Source organism: Acanthopagrus latus, chromosome 19 (assembly GCF_904848185.1).
Source record: "Acanthopagrus latus isolate v.2019 chromosome 19, fAcaLat1.1, whole genome shotgun sequence".
NCBI classification, from domain to species: Eukaryota; Metazoa; Chordata; class Actinopteri; order Spariformes; family Sparidae; genus Acanthopagrus; species Acanthopagrus latus.
In genome coordinates, this window is record NC_051057.1 from 14,820,434 (window position 1) to 14,842,510 (window position 22,077).

The 22,077-nt window shown below is 39.1% G+C and overlaps 3 protein-coding genes across 3 annotated transcripts; 2 read left to right on the forward strand and 1 right to left on the reverse strand.

The window, feature by feature from the left end:
- Positions 1-193: 193 nt before the first annotated feature.
- si:ch211-161h7.8 (thiosulfate:glutathione sulfurtransferase) lies at positions 194-3,461 on the reverse strand. Its single transcript, XM_037079507.1, has 4 exons — positions 3,240-3,461; positions 1,774-1,896; positions 1,532-1,694; positions 194-584 (listed from the first exon to the last, which is right to left on the reverse strand). The coding sequence occupies exons 1-4, from the start codon at positions 3,415-3,417 to the stop codon at positions 530-532; spliced, it is 519 nt and encodes a 172-aa protein (XP_036935402.1). The 5' UTR covers positions 3,418-3,461; the 3' UTR covers positions 194-529.
- A 3,531-nt stretch (positions 3,462-6,992) lies between these two features.
- On the forward strand, positions 6,993-8,453 carry LOC119008236 (cystatin-B-like). The gene is made up of 3 exons (XM_037078297.1): positions 6,993-7,154; positions 7,252-7,353; positions 8,106-8,453. The coding sequence occupies exons 1-3, from the start codon at positions 7,083-7,085 to the stop codon at positions 8,232-8,234; spliced, it is 303 nt and encodes a 100-aa protein (XP_036934192.1). The 5' UTR covers positions 6,993-7,082; the 3' UTR covers positions 8,235-8,453.
- Positions 8,454-14,656: 6,203 nt separating this feature from the next.
- Positions 14,657-15,484, forward strand: LOC119008678 (leukocyte cysteine proteinase inhibitor 1-like). The gene is made up of 3 exons (XM_037079274.1): positions 14,657-14,814; positions 14,917-15,018; positions 15,170-15,484. Exons 1-3 carry the CDS (start codon positions 14,743-14,745, stop codon positions 15,302-15,304), a joined length of 309 nt encoding a protein of 102 aa, XP_036935169.1. The 5' UTR covers positions 14,657-14,742; the 3' UTR covers positions 15,305-15,484.
- The last annotated feature ends 6,593 nt before the right edge of the window (positions 15,485-22,077 follow it).

The following is a 22,077-nucleotide window of genomic DNA, read 5'->3' on the forward strand; positions in this document are numbered from 1 at the left end:
CGATTATTCAGGTGACTATTGTTGTGTATATAATGCAAGAAAAGGTGCCTAATTAAATTGTTTTCTACTATTTTGTTTGGCTGCATTTATATGTTCATTTTTTCAAACTTCTCAGAACAGATAAAGGTAAAAGTTCAGTATGTCGACTTTTTAAAATGCCAACTACAAAAGAGAAAAGATGTACAGAGCCCTGTTGAAATTTGTACACTGTTTATTTAACACAACCACTTTCACATTGATCAGCTGAATCACGTGTCTTCACACAGAGTAGTAATGGCACACAGCGTATGGCAAACCTCAGCGATTGGGTTCAATCAGTAGCTTAGAAAATGTAACTTGGCAAAAGTAGCGTTAACCTAAAAAAGCAGCTGATGTGAAACTGAACTGTAACATATTAACAGTCGACATGATAAAAACCTGTAAGTGAATGTCGCCCAAGAGTAACAGTAGAGTTTCATCGCTCATTCATATTTTGTAGTTCTGTACTCATCGTATTTTTTAATAAAGATGTGCAGGAGTCAGCCTGGATTCACTTCCCTTCCTTCTCCTCCCACTCACTGTAGCCTCCTTTATAATGTCTGGCCCTGAGAAGAAGAAGCACACAGAGAGAAGAGCTCAGTCTCTTATCACTTGTGTTTGTTTTTACACTAAAAGGTCATCCAGTGTTCGGCAAACCAGAGCAGCATCCGGGGACGTTGAACTCGAGTCGCAGCACTGGGACTGATTAATAATTAAGTAACAACACATCTAAAATGTAATGTTTATAGAGCTGGATATGTGTGTGGTAGAGCAAGGTCTACATTACCAATGTTACAGAAATTCAGTTGGGTTTATACAGGATTTAAAACAACATAATGTGGCTATTTACTTTATTACAACAGCTTTGATTATGTGTTTATCATTTAAGTTTTTCTCTTATTAACATAATTATTCCAATGCATTATTGTATCTCCTGTAATTTTTCGAACACGTGGTTATTTAATTTATACACATTGATAATCAATATGATAGTCACTCTGCAATAAAGGTGCAATGCAATATGTATGAATTGGTCATCGGTCAAATTCATACTCACTAACCATTAGGGGGAAACATATCACAGAGTAACCGCAAACTGCTGCTAATTGTAGCTGCTAACTGTAGCTGCCATGAGGTAGTTAGCTCAGTTAGCTGCTAACTATAGCTAGCCTGAGGTAGTTAGCTCAGTTAGCTGTGCATCTAGCGGTCTGGAATATGGATTTGGAGCAGGAAGAAAGTGATGGTGTTTACAGCACAGCAGCTTTGGACTGCGACAGGCTGCGGCTAGCTGGTTAGCATGCTATCTTCCGTAGATACTGTATCTCTGAACATCAAAACAGTTGTTAGTTTTGTTGCTAATTTCAGTATTTTTTTTGGAAGTTGTCAACTAAAGCTCTTACATATTGCACCTTTAAATGTGACCCTCACATTGAACCTATGTTATAATATTAGACAGAAAATTTTGCATGTAATTTGAAAACCTAAAGTCAGTGTTTGAGGCATAATTACTCACCTGCTAAATCCCAGCTGACGGGCGATGTCCAGCGCTTGTGAGCTCCTCTTGCCACTTCGGCAGTGAAACACGATGTTGTCGTCGTCTTTCCCAGGAGCCCTCACTGCAAACTTCTGCTGGAAGCGCTCTGGGGACAGCTTCAGAGACTCCTCCAGGGTGCCCACTGATATTCACAGACATACAGACAGACAATGTGAAGGTCAAGGTCTAATGAAAACCACTTTATATGAGCTATCACTTACGTGGGATGTTGACAGCGTCTGCAATGCGTCCGGCCTGGTACTCGTCGGGATTTCTCACGTCGAAGAGCTGAATGTTACGATTGGCCAGCATGGTCTTCAGCTGCGAGTAGGTCACCACCGAAGCTAAAGTGGAAACATAAAAGATCACATGAAGTTCATATTCACTTTTTTTTTTCTCGTTTTGCCAAATTACAGATTCCCTTAAAAAAAAAACCTATAAACTCACCATCCATTGACATAATAGCAAGCTGTGTTCATTTACTGCTGGTCAATGTCACTGTGAGGGTACACTAGAGCTTTCCCTCCTGACAGACTATGTATATTGTTGTCCATTTGTAACAAAAATGCCAGAGTCGACCAAACTCTCTGTTTCGAACAATCGCATGAAAATCACTGAATACACATTCTTCAGTCTATTCAATCTGACAACGCTGGCAGCGGTGGCAGAAGAAGTACTCAGATGTTTGACTTAAACGTACCACCATCAGCAAGAAGATATTATAATTATGACTTTTTCTTGATTTTCTGTCAGCGGGACAGATAAGTCACAAAATTAAAACTAGCACTGAGGATGAACTGAGGGAGGGAAACTGCTCTGTAGTCTGGTGGTACGGCACTAAAATAAAGTTTACTTGTTTCACCGTTGTCATCTTTTGTCCAAAGAGGCCCACCAAATAAATAAATAAATAAATAAATAGATAGATAGATAGATAGATAGATAGATAGATAGATAGATAGATAGATAGATAGATAGAAAAGCCTATAAGTCCACCAGCCCACATCATTTATTAATGCAAAGTCTGATCTTAACCTGCAAACATTACATTGTTATTCTTCGCTGATTATATTTTGTATCAGCATATATTATCAAATACATGTAAAAATGTCACAGCCATATTTATCATTATTATTCATTTATTACAATACACTGCCCACAGTGTTTATAGTGACGCTGTTTATAATTGTACCATTTCTATTTCTGCTCTCTTCTTCTCACCTTTTTTTTTTATCATACTGTTTATCTTTTAAATATTAATATTGTTTATCATTATACTGACCTGTGTTTTGGCTGCTGCGACACACACATTTCCCCGCTAATAAAGTAATTTCTAATTCTGATTGAGAATTCTGAAGTATTTGCTCTCTGACTTAAGTAAAACGCAGCAGAAAATAAAAATGATTCAGGCTTGAGTCGATGTGAGGTCATGACTTTCCACCACTGGCCGGCAGCATTACGCACAATCGGCTTATCATAACGCAATAACTACTTGCACTGATATAACACTTGTTAACACGTTTACGATGATCAGCGCTTTCAAACGCACCGACCACTGTGATGAAGAGCATTATGACACCCAGCAGATTAAGAACAGATTATAAAATGAGACGAGGCCAACAGAAAATATATGACGGGACCATAAAAAAGGTGATTCCGGCCGATTGTAAACCAGGAAATAAATGTTTACCGCTGTCGGAAGCTTCTCCACATATCGGACTCGAGGTTGTAAAAGCCCGAAAAGCTGAAGCATAGGTCGGGCAGGCCCTGAGGTTCACTTCCGCAACCACCTGGCACAAAGTTCGAGACAGCAGAAGGGACAACATGATGAAGAGAAGCGCGCCTTGAATACTAATGTGAGGCGTCATCACGACCGTGCACTTTCACTTACAGACGTTCCTCTTCTTCCTCTCCTTCTTCTTGTTTAGAGGTGTCCCCACACCACATGCTGCATCTGCTGCCGCCATCCTCAGGCTGGACAAGGTTTTTTTTTTTTTTTAATGAAAGTATTAACATTCCTGGGTGGCCTTGGTGTGATATTTTTAATGTAAGCTATTAAATGAAATGCTGAAATTCTTTTCACTGTGAATATATTGAGTGAGATCACTCTGAGATAATGTCTTGTTACTGAACACAAGAGTATTGTAACACAATGCAATGGATTACAAAATGTAATCTAAGATGAATACTTTTTGAATGACTTCAAACTCATACTGTAACTTTTCCCCCCCAAAACCCAAATGGTTTTCTTCTATCAAAATCTAATAAAACAAGAATGTCAGTGCATATAACATGGCTTTTGCATTTACAGCATTTACAAGTCAAGTCAAAACTATCCTTACAAAACTAGCAACATCTCTGCTGCTGGGTTTTTTAGAGCTATATTTCAGCCTGCTTAAAAATGTCATCTAGTAGTCAGTTGTTACACAGTCTTTCACTTGTAATATGGCCTAATGATAGCTTCTTAATTTGTTGTAATCTGATCATGTAATCCCAATTATATGTAATCTGTTACTACCCAACCCTGCACTTTGAATGCACGCTTTCAACAGAATTAAACCGATCCAAACCAAACCACTCTGATGACATGGTCAGTTATTCAAATAAAACAAAAACTGAAATTAAAATAATGAAAACAATGTGCATCAACACATTGATACTACAATTATTAATACAAAATCAAACCAAAAATAGAAGTTCATGGACTGAAGTTTCATTTTAGATAGAAAAGACCAGAAATCAGTGAGTCTAAAAATCCTCCCAATCAAATTTAGTATAAAGTGATTGATATTTTGAAACGGCAGGGTTTCTTTAGGAAACAATTTGAAACAAAACCTAAACTACAGTGTTGTAGCACTAATATAGAACTGAAGGTATTGTATTTATCACTGATGGATCTACTCATCCTGATAGAGAATTACAGCGTCTGTCGCAGCTGAATCTCTCACAGATGGATTTGTCACACTTGTCCAGCAGATGTCCTCATTGGCTGTGAATACAGGAGGCATTCACAACATACACTGTATTGACAAAAGTATTCACTCACCCATTCAGATAATTGAAACTGGTGTTCCAATCACTTCCATGGCCACAGGTGTATAAAAGCAAGCACCTGGGCATGCAGACTGTTTCTACAATCATTTGTGAAAGAATGGGTCGTTCTCAGGAGCTCAGTGAGTTCCAGCGTGGTGCTGTCAAAGGACACAACCTGTGCAACAAGTCCAGTCGTGACGTTTCCTCGCTCGTAAATATTCCACAGTCAACTGTCAGTGGTATCATAACAAAGTGGAAACGATTGGGAATGACAGCAACTCAGCCACAAAGTGGTAGGCCACGTAAAATGACGGAGGTCGCTAACTTTCTGCAGAGTCAATCGCAACAGACCTCCAAACTTCATGTGGCCAGGTAGAAACTCCATTCAAACTCTGGAATATTCCACAATTTATCTATATTCAAGGTTGTATTCATGTTTCAAATCCCATTAAAACCTTCCACAATTTTCACTCCAGCAGAAAAATAATCACCTTGTACCTAGGTACACTCGTGGTGGTGTTACAGTCGATCTCTGGAGGCAATTGGACAAAAACTTTTGGCTCGGTGGGTGTTTATCTGACAGGAACACCGACCAACTGTCGAATTAAGTCCCATTAAACTGAGAGGAAAAATACCTGGAGGCAAGCAAACACATCCACTTTTCTAAAATGCTCCACATACATTTTTGACCACACACACACACAAACTTCACAAAATGCTCACAAGGCTGTCATAGTTTCTACCATATCATTATTTGAGTGATAGCAGTTACAGTTTTGGAGTGAGAAGCATAATAATGTGAGGTGAGCCTCAGCTGAAATTACTATTAAATCAACTCTCACTGTCCAGGACCAACGCAGTTACCATCACCAACTGGGCCAACACAGAGAGAGACAGATTTATCAATGAGTCAGTGTGATATACACACACACTCACACACACACACACACAAATGCAGTCATATATGCATATGTAAGCATGCACACATGTCCACATATGTACACACACATATATACAGCTATGCTTAAGCACGCACAGACATGCACACAAACAAAAACACCATATATTTCCCAACATTTTAACTATATTTAACTTTCATGTTTTCATTCATTAAAGCTAGCTTGTCAACAAGGAGCATTCACAACCGCAAGTTCTTCAGAACTGTTAGGTTTACCATTTGCCTGCTTAAACGTCTCAATCCTGCATCTGGCAGACTCAATTCAGGTCTTGCACAGAGGACAGATCTCACCCCTGACCCTGTCAGTACATCTAAAACTGGAGAGACAGGTTACATGATGGGAACATTGTATGTCTTCTAAGCTGGGAGGGCGTTAAGGTAAATAGAAAGCTTGATCATAAAGAACACAAGATTAGTGACATTGCCCAACTCTGGATGCCATTGTACAGTACTCATGCTGTATGCTTGCAGACGGCTTCCTATAGATTATGCTCTCATTCAGGCACAGATTTAAAAAGGGTTGAAGCCATTGCTCTGTGCAGGCCAGTCATTGTCTTTGACACCAAACCTAAAACACATTTCATTATAGACCCTGTCAGTCATGTTAGAAGCACGTTGAAATCACTAAATGGCAAACAGTTGCTTATATACACTATAGCACAAAACTTCGCCAAAATGTGCGATGATCTAAAGTCTCATAGCACGATAATGATGACTCCTTATATTGCCAAGCCCTACATTGAATTCAAGGACTTACTTATGCATGTCGTTTTTTTTACACCACCAAAAAAAAAAAAAAAGACACAAAAGTGGATGAACCACTGCCTCTGGCCTGTTGAGTGGTTTATACTGTAGCTTGTGAAATCTGATGTTTCAAGAAAATGTGACTGGAAATCTAATCATTATGCTAGAAAACTGGATCACTGAACATAACAAATCTATTTTAATAAACCAAAAATAATGCTGATGTCTGTAGCCTGTAACCTACTGTTCATATTAGGGAGTTTTGTGTAGAAAGAAGAAATGACTGTATAAAGGGGAAACTGGAGAGAATTGAAGAAACCCTTGTTGGGCTGTTTAGTTAGTGCGTGACTCATTTGTGATACAGAAAGCCCCAACACACATGTTTTCCAGTCAAACCAGACCTTGTTGTCCAAATCACGTCCCGGTAATGTGCTGGGCCCCATCCAAACACAGGCACGCCTCGGACTAACCCACATCGGCTGGAAAGCGGGTGTACAGAGATAATTGCAGAATATATATTTAAGTAGTGTATCTCATTTTGTTCTTTGGGCGATTCTCACTAGACATTTCAGAGTCTTTTTCTAGAGTTATTTACACCTCAAAGACTTTATCTGTTGTTTGAGTCCGTTTGTGACGTCGTTTTAACTAAAGCAGACACCCCCACGCTGATGGTACAGTCCAAAACAGAGTGTCATATGACTTCCTGATTCAGCTCAGCCGCCCCAGTGAAGCCAGTGAGACAGGCAGGTTTGAGTTTCTTCTTCTTTTCGCAGATTTGTGTCTCTGTAAACTATCACAATGCCGATGCTTTGTGGAGGAATCGGCGAGGCCGTTGCGGCTGACGCTGAAATTCAGCAGCTCTGTGACACAGTGAGTAGAAAACATGTAATTAGACCTCGAGTTTCTCCCCTCCAGTGAACTTGGCCTGGATTTCATCCTGTGTCACTGTCATGTCATTGCTACTCAGGTAAGGGCCGATGCAGAGACAAAAGCAGGGAAGACTTTCGATGCTTTCACAGCCAAGAGCTACGCGAAGCAGATTGTGGCCGGGACGAACTACTTCGTTAAGGTAACTTCCAGTTTTTACTGCAAACGGCTGACGATGTGTTTTAGTGTATTTGTCTTAGTGAAGAAAAGTGTTGTGTGTTCATAGCTCATTACTCTGCAAGTGACAATAAATACAGGTTTAAAGGGACAGTCCAACCCAGAATAAAAAAATTCATAGATTTCCTTGTAACTCTAGTGCAACTTATCCATATAGATAGTTTTGGTGTGAGGGTCTGACTTCTGGAGATACCAGCCGTGGAGAAGTCTGCCTTCTCCTGAATGTAATGGAACTAGATGGGACTCAGCTTGTGATGCTGAAAAGCTGTAAAAAGAAATGTTACTTTAGATAATTCACAAACCTTGTTTTCAACAGTTTCATGCCGGCACTATTTTCCCTCAGTATCAACGCTCAAAAGGAGCTACTCATGGATGAGAGCTAACATCTCAAGCTAGCATCTCATGTGTCATCTCATCCATGTTTACATCCTGCGAGCCGCTCGTCCATTAGAAGATTCTCGCCTCTTCTTCCGGTGAGGCTAACTTGTGAAAGAGACATAGCTGACATCGTAACACTACAAACCATGTGCGATGTTGCCATATTCAAGACAAGGCCAAGGTCTCTATGGCCAATATATATAAAACCTGGTAACTCGCACCAGAACAATCCCTATAGATAAGTGGCACTAGAAGTAAGAAGAAAAATATGTATTTGTGATTTGGGGACGAGCGCCCCCTTTAACATCTCCCTAATACTTTTGTTTTTTTTACTCGCAGGTCCATGTGGGAGGAGACGAACACGTCCACCTCCGTATATACAAAACACTTCCACATGCAGGAGAAGAAGTTTCACTGAGTAGTATGCAGCATAACAAAACCCATGCTGACCCAGTTGCTTACTTCTAATGGAGATCTAAAACCAAACCAAACACAGCAAAGCACCAGTGCCTGAAGGATGCAGTCTTGCGATACCCAGTTATTATCAGATTGCCCTGACTCAGTGTAACAATGTTATCTTTCCTAACATGTAATAACAAACTGTTTTCGTACCGTAAATCATGATGTTTAGAGTCTGGCAAATTGGAACTATTTTGAAAAAGATTAATAAATACATCTGAAATGTTGTTTCTTCTGTCTGTGGTATCTGATTTGTGAGATGGCTGCAGTTTGGGGGCGTAGGTCTCCAGCTGACAGACAGCTGAAAGAAACATTCGTTCCGCAGATGCAGAGAAGGCAAACAAAAGTCTATTTTTAAACATAAGCTCTTTGTCAGTCGTGGACGTTGCTGCAGGTTCTTCATTGATTTCATTGACCTTAAGATTACACAATCTCAGTCTTCCTCATCTGTGATCCACTCAGACACAGATTTGTGTAACAACACACAACTCACTGTTAGTTCCTGTTAATGTAATCTATTTCTTGCCCCTTAAAGTCCAACAGAGCTACCCTTTAGACACGGTCATCAGTCATGATTCTCCTACAGTTCAGTGGATGGGATTCATAAGTGTGTGTTCAGCTTCTACAATGTGGAGGAAAATACACAGTCGCTGTCAAAAGTCAACACACACTTGAAGATGAAATTAAAAGCTACATCATGGTCGCATTTTCAGAAGACTCGTAATAAATTCAGATTTGAACCAAACTTCATGAATGACAAAGTAGTTACTGGTCCTCTCATTCAATCATAGGAAAATGAAAGCTGTTGAATTCGAACTGAAGACTGTCGTGATAATCATGCCCTGTACAAGTGTATGTCACTGATAAGATTTAATGTGTCACATGTGACTTATGAAGCTTGAAACTTTAAAACAGTTTTAAATGCAGTTCACTAAATTACCCTTGACGATAAGCATATTGAAAAATTAGATATTGATATCATGTTAATAATACTTCTATGATATGTGAATACATCTACCACTGTTGTTTAGACTTGTGGATCTTTGCTGAACACAAATTTAAGGTTGAATTTGATGGACAAGCCTTATTTTTTATGTAAATGTTTAATAGACATCACAATGACACCATTATTGTGTATTTGTTCTGTGACAGCCCAACCCTGAATGAACAGGAATCAGCTGTTTTATGGATACATGCACATATTCCTGTTTTAAGCTGTGGACCATATCAGGAATCTAAGGTTCACCGTGTAGTTGTGGAAAAGAAATTCAAACTATGATTTGTAATATGTACCATAGTAATAAGGTAATAATACAAACTCAGACATATTTCTATAGCTAAATAAACAAACCATCAACACAGGAGAATAAGCTCCCCAGAACACTGTTTTAAGCTAAATGGATGGCAGGGTCCGCCATATATAAACATAATTTGTTTATTCAGTCATACTAACAAAGACAGTTTGTTTATTTAGTTTGTTAAAGCATGAAAAAAGTCAATCAATCAAGATGTTTCACTACTGAATAATATTTCCTCCTCAAAAATACATAGTGTACCTTTAACAAGAACAGTAATAAACATTTAAATATTCGGTGCATGTTATATGGCTATTATTCATCATTAGTTATTAACTGTTATGGTGAGAAACTGTAGCAGTCTACCTTGGGATCTCTACTAGAATTGGAGATCCTGTGTGTTTTATTGATGCGTAACACCGCATGAGTTTGTTAGGACCGGCCTAGTGTCAGGTCAGTGGGGTTGAAGTATTCAAGTATTTATCTCTGGAAGAAAATCCACACACTCTCTGTGCACACAGGTCAATTGGCCATGTTTACCAATAACATTGTTTTAAAGGTATAACACCCTTTTTAATTTACCACTGTTCAAACTGATAACTGTTCTGGTACACAGGACGGGATATTCTCAACACACATAAACTAAACTGTTGACCAAGCTGACAAAACTGTCTTTTTCCTTGTGATTCTTTCCACTTTTCCAGAAGAACAATGTAAATATCCTTCTTCAGACATCAGTTGAATGAAATTGACTCAGTCCTTGTAACAGAATTGATCAGGGGTCCCCAAGCCAGATGAAATCCTGCAACCATGCTAGAAGAACTATTGACACTACCACAGCGACCGCTCTCGCTACTTCGCAATATAAACTTACTGACTCACACTGCAGCTGTGGTGAGCCTCGTGAGGTTGTGTGTCAGCATGTGTGTCAAGCTTCACATCAGTCAGCCACACCCGCATTAGATTCATCTTGTGACTACAGTTCCTCTTTTTTGAACATATGTTGCAGGATTTCATTTCCTACAAAAAGATTAAATTACAAGCTGACACTTGACGTCTGCCTGTCTGTCTGTCCCTCACTTCAACCTTCAACACTTTCACAAGCCCCTTCTGCTCTTCTTTTTTTTTTTATTTGATGCCCTCAGACTTTTCTACTTGCTTTTGTTTTTTCTCCACCTAATTTTGGAGCAAGCACCAATGAAATCATTGACTAAATAAAGACTTATTATTTAAATGTTCAGATGTCCCCAAATTAATAAAAAGCCTTTAGTCTGAGAGGGTGATATATCAAAGGTATCTCATATTCTAAGACATCAGAGAGTTCATTCTGCCTCTGAGCACTAGATGGAGTGTGAGCGCTGTCTGTTGGGACAGCGCTCACACTCTGGGAGACTCAGGGTCCTGTCCAATCCACGAGGTGGACACTGCTACACTTGTTTATTTTAAACTGATTTTTAAACATCTTTCTACCAAAGCAGCTCTTGCAATTAGCGCTGTCACATTTTTGGCATTATCAGGCGCAGGGCCCAGGCATACAGCTCTCTGAAAAACAGTCACAGATTCTGAGTTTGATAAAGAAGCAGAGCATTATGATATGAATGTGCCCAAGAGGGCTCAGCCCCTGCAGGCTGAATGAACCTGTGATGCTGAATTATCCACATACGGCTGTTATACAGTGTTGTGAAACCTTTCACATACTGAAGAAAGCTGATACAAGGCCAAGTTGATGAACTTCAAATATGACAACAGTGCCATCTAGTGACAATTTAGCAGTATAGAAATAGTCACAATATGATGCGGTTTAAAACAATACCAGTCTACACCAGGCCAGTTCAATTTGAAAAAGAAAGAATAATAATAAAAAGCTCTAGCTGCGTGCAGATGGGCACCACAAAGCCATGACATATCCATAGTGAAGAGAGGAGACTCGATCATGTTTTGTCCACTACAGTTACATCCAAGAGGACACTTTACAGCTCAACCCCTCCAGGATGAATAAGACTCTCAGGTTGGAGCCACAAGCATTAGCACAGCTCAGCTAGAAGCTGTGACCTTCGACCTTCCATTGTGGGCTGTTGTTGTACCTCCTTCAAGACTTTCTTCCTAAATTCCTGCTTCCGCCACAACCTCCTCCTGACTCCTCTCATATATCTGTGGATGACTGACAAAGTACAGCGAGGACAAGTCAGTCCAGACTCAGTACGTGCTGCTTTTTCAAAAATTCTTTCACTGCTTGCTCCCATCTCACTCTTAATGCAATAATATACCGTAAACACATTAGAAATCAAAATCTGCATGGATGGTACGTCTAAGTACATATATTGATCTTTGTAGTGAGTGTAGTGAGGATGTTCCCACACCAGGAAGCTTTTTAACAACTGCACCAGTAGTCACAATGAATCTAGTCCATATACATGTACTGTAATATGAATCAGTGATATCACAGCATTGATTACCTTGATGAGACAGTCCACATATTTTTTCTTTGTCTTTTCTTCAGCTTGATTCTTCACCTTTGTATGAATGAGGGTTTTGAGGCATGTGTGAGGAGCACACTGCTCACTATCAGCCCCCCTGTTCATGTTTTAGTTCAGCAGGTCAACACACCTGAGTGGGTTTAAATGGATATCCTGCCTTAAACACTCATCCTTGTATTCTAGGTCAGGATGAAGAAATGAAAGTGGTTAAAGTCTAACAGAGAATATTACCAATTTCATTGTTTCACATGTCTTGTATTATCTTATGAGTGGCATGTTTTATTTATTGCAAAATTAAGATTTATATACAACATAGATCTGTACATTGATGTTCATGCTTTACCTTTTTTGGGGGGAAATATAAACTATAATTTCCTTTGAAGACTGTGATTGTGCTTACACATGAAGCTCCACCCAACATGCAGTGGGGCCTTCCTTCAGGTGTATCCAGGTGTGGCTACTCTGTATAAATACATGTGTATCTGATACACAGTTGAAACAGTTGAGACATTAAAGCAGAACGTTAACTTCTCTGTTAAACGGGACAGAACTTGAGACAATGGCAGATATAAAACCCGGAGGATGGAGTCATACAATGTACACTGATAAGGAAACTCAGTGGATTTGTGATCAGGTGAGCTTCACTCTGTCTTCACTCTTTACAATCTCTACATAAAACTCTGTGGTTTGATCTTCAGTCTGGATTTACATCACATTTTATTTCTTTCATTTACAGGTGAGGAGCCTCGTGCAGGGAAAGACCAACAAGATCTACCAGGAATACAGAGCAGTTTTATCCAGGAATCAGCCTGTGAAAGGAACAAACTACCTCTTCCAGGTAATTAATGTTGTGATACGACAACAAACGATATTCACTAAAATATCCAATTCACTTCTCTTTTTCCTGCAGGTTCGTGTTGGAGATCGCAGCTACATTCATGTTCAGGTCTACCAAGCACTTCCCTGTGACGGAGGACATCTTGAGCTGAAAGGTGTCCAGGAGGACAAAACCCAAGACCACCCCCTCGAACCTATCAGCAATTAAATACTTACAGGCTGCTGACTCTGAATGTCACATTACACATAAAGATGAAAATTTAAATATCAACATGTTGCTGTTTGGCAGGAGCAAGTTAAATGAACTACTTTCTAAAGAAATAAAGAAAGCCTGAAGAAAGCCATATCCTGCGTCCTGGATTTTTTCTGATAAAACTTGTGCTTGCAATCTTGTCTTTTCAACCATATGAGCGGTGAATATAACGATGAACAGAAAAATAGTAGTGATCAATGAAATAAATGTACTTTTTAATTAATTAACCTGGTCGGTCAGAACGTAGCTCCAGATGCTAATGTTGCCTCATGTCTCCTGTCTGTGCAGATCTGTAATAATGTGTCATCAGATATGAGCACAGACACTGATCATTCATTATCTGTTTACACAGCGATTACTTACAGAATAATCACGGCCAACAAAGTGGCAATATTGACTGAGATGAGGTGTTAATATAGCAATGTGACGTTAAAGCTTCTGTGCACTTCTTCTTTTTGAATCCTTTGAACACTTAGACACTGTTGTTCTGAAGTAAGATAAGATAAGACTTTATGACCAGAGGAGAAGTTCTAGAGAAAGAACACGTCATCTTTAACAACCATCACTGCAGATAAAATCTTACGACCTGACTCAGATATAAAAACCCAGGGAAAAGTTAACGTTTTAATGTTTTATTCGACTTACACACTGTTGTGTTCTCTGCCTGCCTTCCGCATTCTCTGATGTTTTCTTGGAAGGCAGCCAAATGTAACGAACAATGACCTTAAGGAAAGGTGTGTATTTCTCTGAGTTTGAACATTGTTGGCAACTAAACACAACTTGACAAAACAAAGAAAAAAAGGCCTAATCCGTTTTAGAAACTTCAACACAGAATAATTTGGGGATGGCCGTCATTTATCTCACGGACATTTTGCCTGAAAGGGGAAATTGTTATTTCATCTAAATGAGAAGGAGCTCTTGAACAGACCCCCTGAGCTTCCTCCTGCTTTGCTGATAGTAAATCCACACTGAGAAGCAGAGCAGAGATTCTTGTGTGGAGGTCGTGAAGAATGAAGGCAGACTGAAGCTCACCTCATCACAAATCTTCTGAATGTCCTCAGAGGCATCCCATGTGTCGCTGAATCCTCCAGACATGTTGGACATTGTGACAAGGTCGTCTAAACTGCAGGACCTTGGCAGAGGTTTGAAGCATGTGTGAGGAGCACACTGCTCACTATCAGCCCCTCTGTTCAGGTTTTAGTTCAGCAGGTCAACACACCTGAGTAGCATCGGTGGTTATATGCATTTTTGTGTCTGCTGGTCAGGATATTCAACATTGAGTGGGAGGAAGCTGAACACTTTATTTTGTGAAGGGATGTCTTAAATAAAGCAACAGGAAATTAAATCTTTTTGCAATTCTTATGTTTCTCCTCTGATGTCCAGATGAACAGATTTCTAAAGCTCCAGACATTTGTAGTCTTTGCTTGATTTCAACATACATTTGATTAAGCGGAAGTAGTCAGATGACTCAATGGTCATGTTGAGTTTGTCCTTACACATGAAGCTCCACCCAACATGCAGTGGGGCCATCCTTCAGGTGTATCCAGGTGTGGCTACTCTGTATAAATACATGTGTATCTGATACACTGTTGAAACAGCTGAGACATAGAAGCAGAAAGTTCACTTCTCTGTTAAACTCGACAGAACCTCAGACGATGGATACTGTGTGTGGAGGATGGACTGAGACAAGGGATGCTGATAAGGAAACTCAGTGGATTTGTGATCAGGTGAGCTTCACTCTGTCTTCACTCTTTACAATCTCTACATAAAACTCTGTGGTTTGATCTTCAGTTTGGATTCACATCACATTTTATTTCTTTCATACACAGGTGAGGAGCCTCGTGCAGGGAAAGACCAACAAGATCTACCAGGAATACAGAGCAATCAAATACAGGACACAGGTTGTGGCTGGGACAAACTACCTCTTCAAGGTAATTAATGTTGTGATATTTATTTTAAAGAGAAGTAAGAATGTCTCAGATACATGAACTGAATGAAGTGTTACTGCTCCTCAGTTTTAGACAACATAGGATCAAGATGAAGATATTAATCAATTCCAAATTTCCTGTCTTTTTCCTGCAGGTTTTTGTTGGAGGACCCAATTACATTCATGTTCAGGTCTTCCAAGCACTTCCCTGTGACGGAGGACATCTTGAGCTGAAAGGTGTCCAGGAGGACAAAACCCAAGACGACCCCCTCGAACCTATCAGCAATTAAATATTGACAGGCTGCAGTCTCTGCTTCTTCATCCTGAAATGATTCCACACAATGTTGATTAACCAAACGAGATTTTTGACTCTGAATGTCACATTACACATAAAGATGAAAATGTTGCTGTTTGGCAGGAGCAAGTTGAATGAACTCCTTTCTAAAGAAATAAAGAAAGCCTGAAGCATATCCTGTGTCCTGAGTGTATTTTCTAAAGACATTTGACACATTAAATCAAGATATTCTTATTCATAAACTTTTTACATGCTAAGTTTTGATGATAAAACTTTAGAGTGCTGACTTTTCAACCATATGAGGGGTGAAAATAACAATGAAGACAAAAACTAGTAGTGATCAATGAAATAAATGCACTTTTTAATTAAAATATCATTTCATGGGACTTAAAAAAGACAACAATTCAATATAAAACCATCAATGAACTATATGTGATGTTAAAACAAAGAATCATTGCATCATTTAAGTTGATATGTCACAATCATGACTTCATTCTGAGGACATTTCAATTGTGAAGATCTTTTATTTTAGTGCTTTTGATTTAAGAAGAGTTTGGTTTTGGATCAGAGCGCTGCATCTAACCTGTCAATCAAACACCAGGCCCATCAGTGAGGTGTGGGCTCTGTTATCTTTGTCTTGTTTCTTTGTCTCCTCTGTCCTTCTCAAGTCACGATCAAGCTCCACTCTGGAGTTTTATTTGCCATGTTCGTGTGCCCGTTCATCACTAACTTCATGTCTGGGAATAATTTACTCTGTAAAATCAACTGTGTCCATTTCAGATATGGACAGTTATACAAACATTTCCTTCTGTGTTTATATGAAATGATGTTTCACTAAATATGAGCACAGCTACTAATCATTCATCACCTGTTTAGATAAGACTTTACTGCCAGAGGAGTTCTGGAGAAAGACTGCATCATCTTTAACAACCACCGCTGTAAATGAAAAGCTACCTACATGACTCAGATAGAAAAACTCATGGATTAGTTAATGTATTAAGGTTTTATTTAACCTAAGAGTTGAACAGACCCCCTGAGCTTCCTCCTGCTTTGCTGTTGGTAAATCCAGACTTAGAAGCAGAGCAGAGATGAATCCTCCAGACAAGTTGGACATTGTGACAAAGTCGTGTGAACTGTAGGACCTTGGCAGGTTTGAAGCATGTGTGAGGAGCACACTGCTCACTATCAGCCCCTCTGTTCAGGTTTTAGTTCAGCAGGTCAACACACCTGAGTGGGATTAAATGGATGTCCTGCCTTAAAATCCCATCTCTGAATTCTAAGTCAGGATGAAGAAATGAAAGCGATTACCAGTTTCACTGCTTAGTATATCTTGTATTATCTTGTGTGTGTGGAATGTTTTATTTATTACCTGACACTGTAGTATAATAGTAATACTAATAATTTGTTTATCTATTATTATTTTTTTTTTAAAAGAAGTGACAATGCACATTAACATGATCATCAAAGTCTATCATGTAAATGTGCCAGGTTTAGCCTTACATGCTCATTTTGTTGAAAATCAAAAAGTTTTATCATGTTGAAGTTGATTGTGAAAAAAGTGTATTTTATTGAGGCTTTGTTTTTACTGTCAGTGCTCTTCATTTATTGTGTGGACTACGTGCGTGTGTCTGTATTTGTGTTTGTTTTGGACCCAAGTACTTTTTAATTTGTTTTAATGCAATATTTATGTACATATGTGGTACATTTTTTCTGTTGATTGTATTTTTAACTCCTTATCTTTTCTTATTTTAACCACCCATTTTTGGTTTTGCTGTCTCAGTTTATGTATTTTGTTTGTTTCATCTCCTGATTTTTCAGGTGAATCACCTTAAATTGCATTTTGCGTTGTTTAAATGGTGCCTCATGAATAAAATGTGATTGTAATGAATGCCGGATTAGCTATTAGGAGATTCTATTTGCAAGGTACTCATGAATGTACAGACAACTTTTACTGTTTCATTTTGACAATGAAGAAAACCTAAAAACACAATAATTCTCAGGCAAATTCTGGATTAATTTTCTTCATTTATTTCTGTGGATTTATAGTCCTGCCTCTGAGCACTAGATGGAGTAATGCAGACAGTTTGGATCTTGACCAATACATGAGGTGGATTTTTGATTTCATCCAACACTATATTTGACTTGTTTGAACACATACAGAAAGAAGCTTGTTTCAGGGAGCAGGTTGTCTGCACACCTGGATATGAATCATGAAACCAGAGTTTTAATTTGAGATCATCAATGCCCTGCTTGATGGTGAACTGCTACTACATCTGTGTCTTAGGTAACGCAGCAGTTTTACTTTTCTTCTCTGATGTCCAGATGAACAGATTTCTAAAGCTCCAGACATTTGTAGTCTTTGTTTGATTTCAACATACATTTGATCAACTGGAAGTAGTCAGATGAATCTATGCTCATGTTGAGTTTGTGCTTACACATGAAGCTCAACCCAACATGCAGTGGGCCCACGTTTCAGGTGTATCCAGGTGTAACTACTCTGTATAAATACATGTGTATCTGACACACTGTTGAAACAGTTGAGACATAAACGCAGAAAGTTGACTTCTCTGTTAAACTCGACAGAACTTGAGAAGATGGCAAATATCAAACAAGATATACCAGGAATACAGAGCAGTTTTATCCACGGATCAGCTTGAGGCTGGAACAAACTTCCTCTTCCAGGCAAATAATGTTGTGATGTTTATTTGAAAGAGCAGTAAGAATGTCTCAATTTTTTTTCTGAGGGTGAAAACAGTTATATCCAATAATAAGTGTGAGCATCACTGTATTTCTATGTTATAACAAATTGCTCTGTTGAGAGGAAGTAAAATCCACTTTTTTTTATCTCAAATGATTTGCCATGATTTGTGGTATAACTGTCCACATCATTGTCTTTGCATCTTTGTGGTGAGGCCTTCCTCTATCACAGGTGACCTTATGTCAAATCAATTCAAGTGTGAATAAAATTGCTTACTTGTTTTCAGGATGTACCTCCCCTCCCTGTCATGATTTTCTCTGTGACTTTAATGTTGGTCTTGTAGGAGTACGCCAAACTCCAGGTCAGGGAGCCCAAGGTTCGTACAGACATGGAGCTCGTAGAGCAACCTGCTGACGACCTGTTCCCGTGTCTCTGCCACAGGACGAGGGTAAGGAACAACTATGAGTTTGCTGTCCATCAGTGTAGCCTGTGGTTATTACCTTGATGGCTTTAAGCTTTTTCTTGTTATTAATAACAATAACTGGGAAATTAAACTGATTGCTTTTTACTTTCTCTTAACAGCCTTTAGGCACATTATACCACTCTACAGAGTGTGGCTCCGTCTGGTGGATATTAAGTGTAACTACATTTGATGATGAAATAAAGTCAAAAGCGTTCCAGTTGACATAATTTCCTCAAAGGATAAAGAGAATTCTTAAGTTTGTTAAAGTTTAAACCAAACTTGTATGCATGTGAATATAAAGCTCATGTTGGATTTTACCAATGGTATTTTTTTCTGTTTCTTGTGACACAACATTTACGTTACCTTACCTGCCAACCAGTAGCCCCTGAACAAACCCAGTCAAGTAGACAAACTAAGGTAAAGTGTAACTTACTGGTAGGCTCCAGCTACAGCCAGAGGCTACGGAAGCCGTGTGTGGCAGCTCTTACAGGTTGAAATCAAGACAAACACATTATTAATTAATTCGTTATCACGAGAAAACAATCTTTGTTTATATCGAGATAACGAAATAAATGCATTCTTTATCACGAGAAAACAATGATTGATGAACTGCAGATTGATTTTTGTGAACAAGGAAGATATATTTTCAGTAAAGCTTACAGTGTACACAACCTGTATGGGATTATGGGACCTTGTGAGAAATATTAATTCTGTCTTATGTAGATTTCCATCAGTAATCTTTAACTTTCATATCTTAGCTGATCTGCTCAATGGACAATTTTACTTAAAGTCGCTAAATATACGACTTTAACAACAAAGTGATTTCACCTCTTCTCATCTGCTCCTTAACAGTTGATTACTTTTGGAACATGTCCTGCCATTGTTCAAAACAGGATTTACATCAGAAATCAGAATCAGAATCAGAAAACGATTTATTGCCAAGTAGGTTTTAACACCAACGAGGAATTTGTTGTGGTGAATAAGGTGCATACTTTGACACAATAAACATTAAACAAACAATGACTATTGTATATACACAATATACTATATAAACTATATATAAACAAACAGAGATGGGATGACTGATGAATAAAGATGGAAGAGCTATACAGGAATGACAGGAAATAGATTAAAAACAAAATTAAAAATAAAGGATGGAAGAGTCGGTGTCAGTGAGGGTCCCGGGACCTGTTCAGGATCCCAACTGAAGAAGGGAAGAAACTGTTCATGTGGCGGGAGGTTTTGGTCCTGCGGTAAAGCAAGTTAAGAAATGGGGAAGTAGGCTGAATTAGAAAAAGGTTTAAAGGAGACTAGAAAATAAAAGTCACAGTGCAGTTCAAAGCTTTAAAATCACTTCAGTGAAAAGCAGTGGCAAACAGAAAGGTCTTCAGTCTTGATTGAATAGAGGTGAGAGTCGGAGCAGACCTGCAATTTTCAGGGAGTTTGTTCCAGATATGTGGTGCATAATAACTGAATGCTGCTTCTCCATGTTTAGTTCTGACTCGAGGGACTGAAAGCAGACCTGTACCTGACAATCTCAGAGGTCTGGATGGTTCATAACGCAGAAGCAGATCAGAAATGTATTTTGGCCCAAAACCATTAAGGGCTTTCTAAACCAACAGCAGGATTTTGAAATATTCTTTGACAGACAGGAAGCCACTGTAAAGATCTAAGAACTGGAGTGTTGTGATCTACCTTTTTGGTCCTTGTTAGGACTCTAGCAGCAGCGTTCTGAATCAGCTGCAGCTGTCTGATGGATTTTTTAGAGAGTTGTGTAAAGACACCGTTACAGTAGTCGAGTCTGCTGAAGATAAATACACGGACAAGTTTTTCCAAATCCTGCCGAGACATAAGTGCTTTTATCCTGGATATATTATATATATGTATGAACAAACAGAGATGCAAGTGTGGGATGACTGATGAATAAAGATGGAAGAGCTATACAGGAATGACAAGAAATAGATAAAAAAATAAAAAAATAAATAAAGGATGGAAGAGTCGGTGTCAGTGAGGGTCCCAGGACCTGTTCAGGATCCCAACTGAAGAAGGGAAGAAACTGTTCATGTGGCGGGAGGTTTTGGTCCTGATGGACCACAGCTTCCTGCCAGAGGGGAGAGTCTCCAAAAGTCTGTGAGTGGGATGGGAGGGGTCGGCCACAATCCTACCTGCACGCCTCAGAGCCCTGGAGCTGTGCAGGTCCTGAAAGGATGGAAGGTTGCAGCCAGTCGCCATCTCAGCAGAGCGCTGCAGTCTGCTCTTGTCCTTAGCAGTGGCAGCAGCATACCAGACGGTGATGGAGGAGGTGAGGATGGGCTCGATGATGGCAGTGTAGAAGTGCACCATCATCGTCTCTGGCAGGTTGAACTTCTTCAGCTGCCACAGGAAGTGCTCTCCTGACAGTAACGGTCCATCATCTTGCATGATTTGCCTTGTGTGGGCCAGACCTGCTCAACTGGTGGCCCCTGGGCCAAATGTGGCCCTTTAACAACCTCATTCTGGCCATTTAATCATTTTGCCAATAGGTTAATTAGCCTATCCATTAGTTATTTCTATTGCTTGTGACAAAAATACTTTTGTAAAAGTCTGTTAAAGTTTAATCCAGGCAGTGTAACAGTGTTTTCAATTGTTGAAACTAATGAGCAAAGTGGAGGGAAAAAGAATATTGTAACATATTCAAATTTTGAACTTTACAGGTCAGACATAGGAGCGTAGAAGTCTGGCCCCTTGGCACTACATTTTTTTTTTCAAATTGAACAGGCCTGGTGTAGGTTAGTGTTTTAAAATGTATTCTGTCTGTTTCTATGCTGTTAATTTGTCACTAGAAGACATTGTTGTCAGATTTGAAGTTCATCAATATGGTCCTCTATCAAGTTTCTTTAATATGTGAAAGGTTTCACAATTTAACAATAATATAACAAATGAATCAACTGAAAATCAAAACCTTCAGGCGGTGACACCCCCTTGGACTTTGATTAGTTGTTGACTAACTCAAAAACTTGTGTGGAAGTCGATTTCCTGCATGTGACACATATTTCTTCAGTAACAGGTACCTTTTGTAAAGCACTTTGAGTTGCATTGTGTCTGAATTGTGCAATACAAATAAACTTACCTTTTGTATGTTCTGTAAGGACGCCAAGTTCCTCCAACAGATGGTATCTGGTACTGAAGAAATATGTGTCACATGCAGGAAATTGTGTTCCACAGGTGTTCTTGAGCTACTCAACAACTAATCAAAGTCCAAGAGGCGTGCAGGTAGGATTGTGGCCGACCCCACACCACAATAAATTCCTCGTTGGTGTTAAAACCTTTTTGGCAATAAATTGTTTTCTGATTCTGATTCTGATTTCTGATGTAAATTCCAAAAGTAAGGATTAAGGATTAAGTAAGGAGCAGATGAGAAGAGGTGAAATCATTTTGTTGTTAAAGTCGTATATTGAGTGACTTTAAGTAAAATTGTCCATTGAGCAGATCAGCTAAGATATGAAAGTTAAAGATTACTGATGGAAATCTACATAAAACAGAATTAATATTTCTCACAAGGTCCCATAATCCCATACAGGTTGTGTACACTGTAAGCTTTACTGAAAATATATCAGCTCTTAAACCA